The sequence below is a fragment of the Silene latifolia genome, chromosome 11, assembly GCF_048544455.1.
Source record: "Silene latifolia isolate original U9 population chromosome 11, ASM4854445v1, whole genome shotgun sequence".
Taxonomy (NCBI): Eukaryota; Viridiplantae; Streptophyta; class Magnoliopsida; order Caryophyllales; family Caryophyllaceae; genus Silene; species Silene latifolia.
This window is the reverse complement of record NC_133536.1, coordinates 173,148,546-173,151,736: the sequence shown is the minus strand read 5'-3', so window position 1 is coordinate 173,151,736 and position 3,191 is coordinate 173,148,546. Positions and strand designations below refer to the sequence as shown.

General features: G+C 37.5%; 1 protein-coding gene across 1 annotated transcript; it reads right to left on the bottom strand.

The window, feature by feature from the left end:
* Positions 1-1,504: 1,504 nt before the first annotated feature.
* LOC141614371 (uncharacterized) lies at positions 1,505-2,098 on the bottom strand. The gene has a single exon (XM_074433121.1). The coding sequence runs from the start codon at positions 2,096-2,098 to the stop codon at positions 1,505-1,507; it is 594 nt and encodes a 197-aa protein (XP_074289222.1).
* Between the last annotated feature and the right edge of the window lie 1,093 nt (positions 2,099-3,191).

Here is a 3,191-nt window from a genome sequence, read left to right as displayed (position 1 = left end):
CGTTGGTTGCTTACTTAAGACCGTACCTACTAATGTAGTCTGCCATTATTCAACCTCTTTCACAATGTCCTTCTCATCAATAGTAGCAGATGAATCAACCACAGGGATATAGGAGAGATTCATACCTTTCGAAGAATTCTTCAAAACTTGAGAATAGGTTTTAGAAGTAGCCTTCTTAGTCCCCGACCCCGAAGGAACATCATAAACCTTCTTTTTTTCGCTCGAGACAACTGCATCAGGAACATCAGTAGCCTCCTCAACCACAGTAGAAACATCCTCAGAAACAGGTGGATTTGGAGGGTCCACAACCCGCGGCGGCCGGCCCCTGGCCATGGTTGCGAAAGTTAAGTCACAATCGCAATTTTGAGAGATTTTAGGAGAGAGAAACTAGAGAGGGAGCCGACAAAATTAATTTTATTATTATTATTATTATTATTATTATTATTATTATTATTATTATTATTATTATTATTATTATTATTATTATTATTATTATTATTATTATTATTATTATTATTATTATTATTGTTATTGTTATTGTTATTGTTATTGTTATTGTTATTGTTATTGTTATTGTTATTGTTATTGTTATTGTTATTGTTATTGTTATTGTAGTAGTAGTAGTAGTAGTAGTAGTAGTAGTAGTAGTAGTAGTAGTAGTAGTAGTAGTAGTAGTAGTAGTAGTAGTAGTAGTAGTAATATTATTTCTGTTCAATCCAGCTCTAATCAGCTTAGTTTAGTTCAGCTTTATTCTGTTTAGTTCAGCTCCACTCAGTTCAGTTTAGCTCAGTTCAGTTCAGCTTAGCTCAATTCAGTTAAGTTCAGCTCAGTTCAGCTATATTCAGTTCAGCTTAGCTCTAAAAATCCAGAAAGAACATGGCCTTAATTCCTAAATTAATACCCAAGTTAGAAGGTATTTAATGCTTAAATACAACCCACTGAGTTGTATTTGGCATTACCCTTAAAAGGGTTATACATCAAAGAGTAAGGCCCTGTTCTTTCTAGCTTATTTTCAACTCACTTCAGTTCAGTTCAGCTTAGTTCAGTTCAGCTCAGCTCTATTCAGTTCAGTTCAGCTCAGCTTAGCTCAATTTAGTTCAGCTTAGCTTAGCTCAGCTCAGCTCTACTAAATTCAGCCAATTTCAATTTTGCGAATCTTAAACTTAATAGTTTTTATTAATATTATTTATTTATTATTATTTTGCGAATCTTAAACTTAATAGTTTTTATTAATATTATTAATATTATATATTTATTATTGTTGTTGTTGTTGTTGTTGTTGTTGTTGTTGTTGTTGTTTTTGTTGTTGTTGTTGTTGTTGTTGTTGTTGTTGTTGTTGTTGTTGTTGTTGTTGTTGTTGTTGTTGTTGTTGTTATTATTATTATTATTTTTATTGTTATTATTATTTTTTTTTTTTTGGAAGAGTTCAGCATTCTCATTTATAAAATGGCAACAAGCAGAATCTTACAAGAGAAACCTCTAAAAGAAAGATTGACGACCCATCCTAACCTATTAATACATTTAACATGTCATAATTCAGTATGCCTTTCTGCCATGCATACATACGCAGACAAACACAATACTTGATCCATCTAAGCAACTGATCTGGAGAACGACAATGTCCCACAAAAATACGCTTGTTCCTTTCATGCCATAATCCATAGATCCCAGCAGCAAGAGCACAACATGATAACTTCTTCCTCCATGTTTTGCAGCGATACCTAGCCAATTTGTTGAGCTTATGTTTGAGATTCAGAATACGCCTGATTATCCCTTGCCAAGTAAGAGTTCCTTGCATTACCTTGTTAGAGTAAGGACAACTAAAGAAGAGGTGCTGATGAGTTTCCATAGCACTACCACACAGTACACATCTATTAACCATGGGCATGCCCCTGCTACAAATGTTGTCAACCGTAGGGAGAGCTTGATGAGCTGCCAAGGTAGAAATGAAAGCGTGCCAAGGAACAATGACACCATCTAAGAGGAGCTTCATCCACTGCAGAGTAGGGCAAGGTCCATGGAAGATGCTATAAACTTCCCTAAGAGGCAACTTACCCTGCAATTGCCAGGTGCATAAAAGTTGCTGAGCAGCTTCCATGGAACCCACTTTGAGAATGAATTCATTCCTAATGCTCAGAATTTACTGCCATATGGGTGTGGACATGGGCCACAGGCCGGTCTGCGGGGGCGATGCCGCCTACCGGTCCTTAGTCACGGGCTACCTGCATGCCAAGCCGATCTGTGGACATGCAGCGGTCTAGAAAGCCACGCTCGATGGCGTAAGAATGCTTTCGACCAGATCGCTTTAGATCGGTCGGTTTCGTCTCGGTAAAGGTCTCGAAACGATTAGAGATGTTCAGAGTCACCACCAAGCATTTGTGGGATGCCTGGGACCCGTTCGATTCCACTTTATACCTAGGTTAACCAAGGCAAAAAGCGGTGTTTGACATAGGTACTAAAGATAAGGACTCGTCCCCTTTTAGCATTCTATGCCTAAAATGACTCTCGTGCGCCCTAGATAAGGCCATCCACTATCCAAAGGTTCTGAGCAAGGGGTGAGGGTACGTATTGGGAAGTCCTTTAATCGGACACCCAACCCCGCCCGCGTTAGCGGCCTCTACTGATCGATTGTGGTTGTTTAAGTGTAAAAGTTGATAAAACAGTGTAAATGCATGAATGCACATCCAAACGTTTAACCTAACATGTGAGCCTTCTAAGTCGGTTTGTTAATCCAAATATCAAGCATAAGATGTCAAGTTGGATTTAGATTGATTTGCATGTGAAACCGGAAATTAAACATCTATTTACCAAATTCGGATTATGATGCTTAACACGATCCATTTATTTGAAAAAGGGGGTTTCAAATGACAAAGTGTAAAAACACGTAAACTTGTCAATTTGATCCGTCACGTATTTGGGTTAACTTTGACACCCTCAAATTTAGCCTTAATTAAACGCGTAAATTCTACGGAAAAACTGGTAGGATATGTTTGTAATTGGTTCAACTAGCCAAAAACCTGTAATTTCAAAAATTTTCCTAAACCAATCACAACATTTCCAACGTTCCCAAGAGGCGGTGCCAAAACCTGCAATGCTAACGAACTAATTACATGCCATAGCTAAGTAAGAAAATAGAATGATACAAACCCAAAATAGAAAAGGGAGACATATGTCCCTTCAAATAATATACA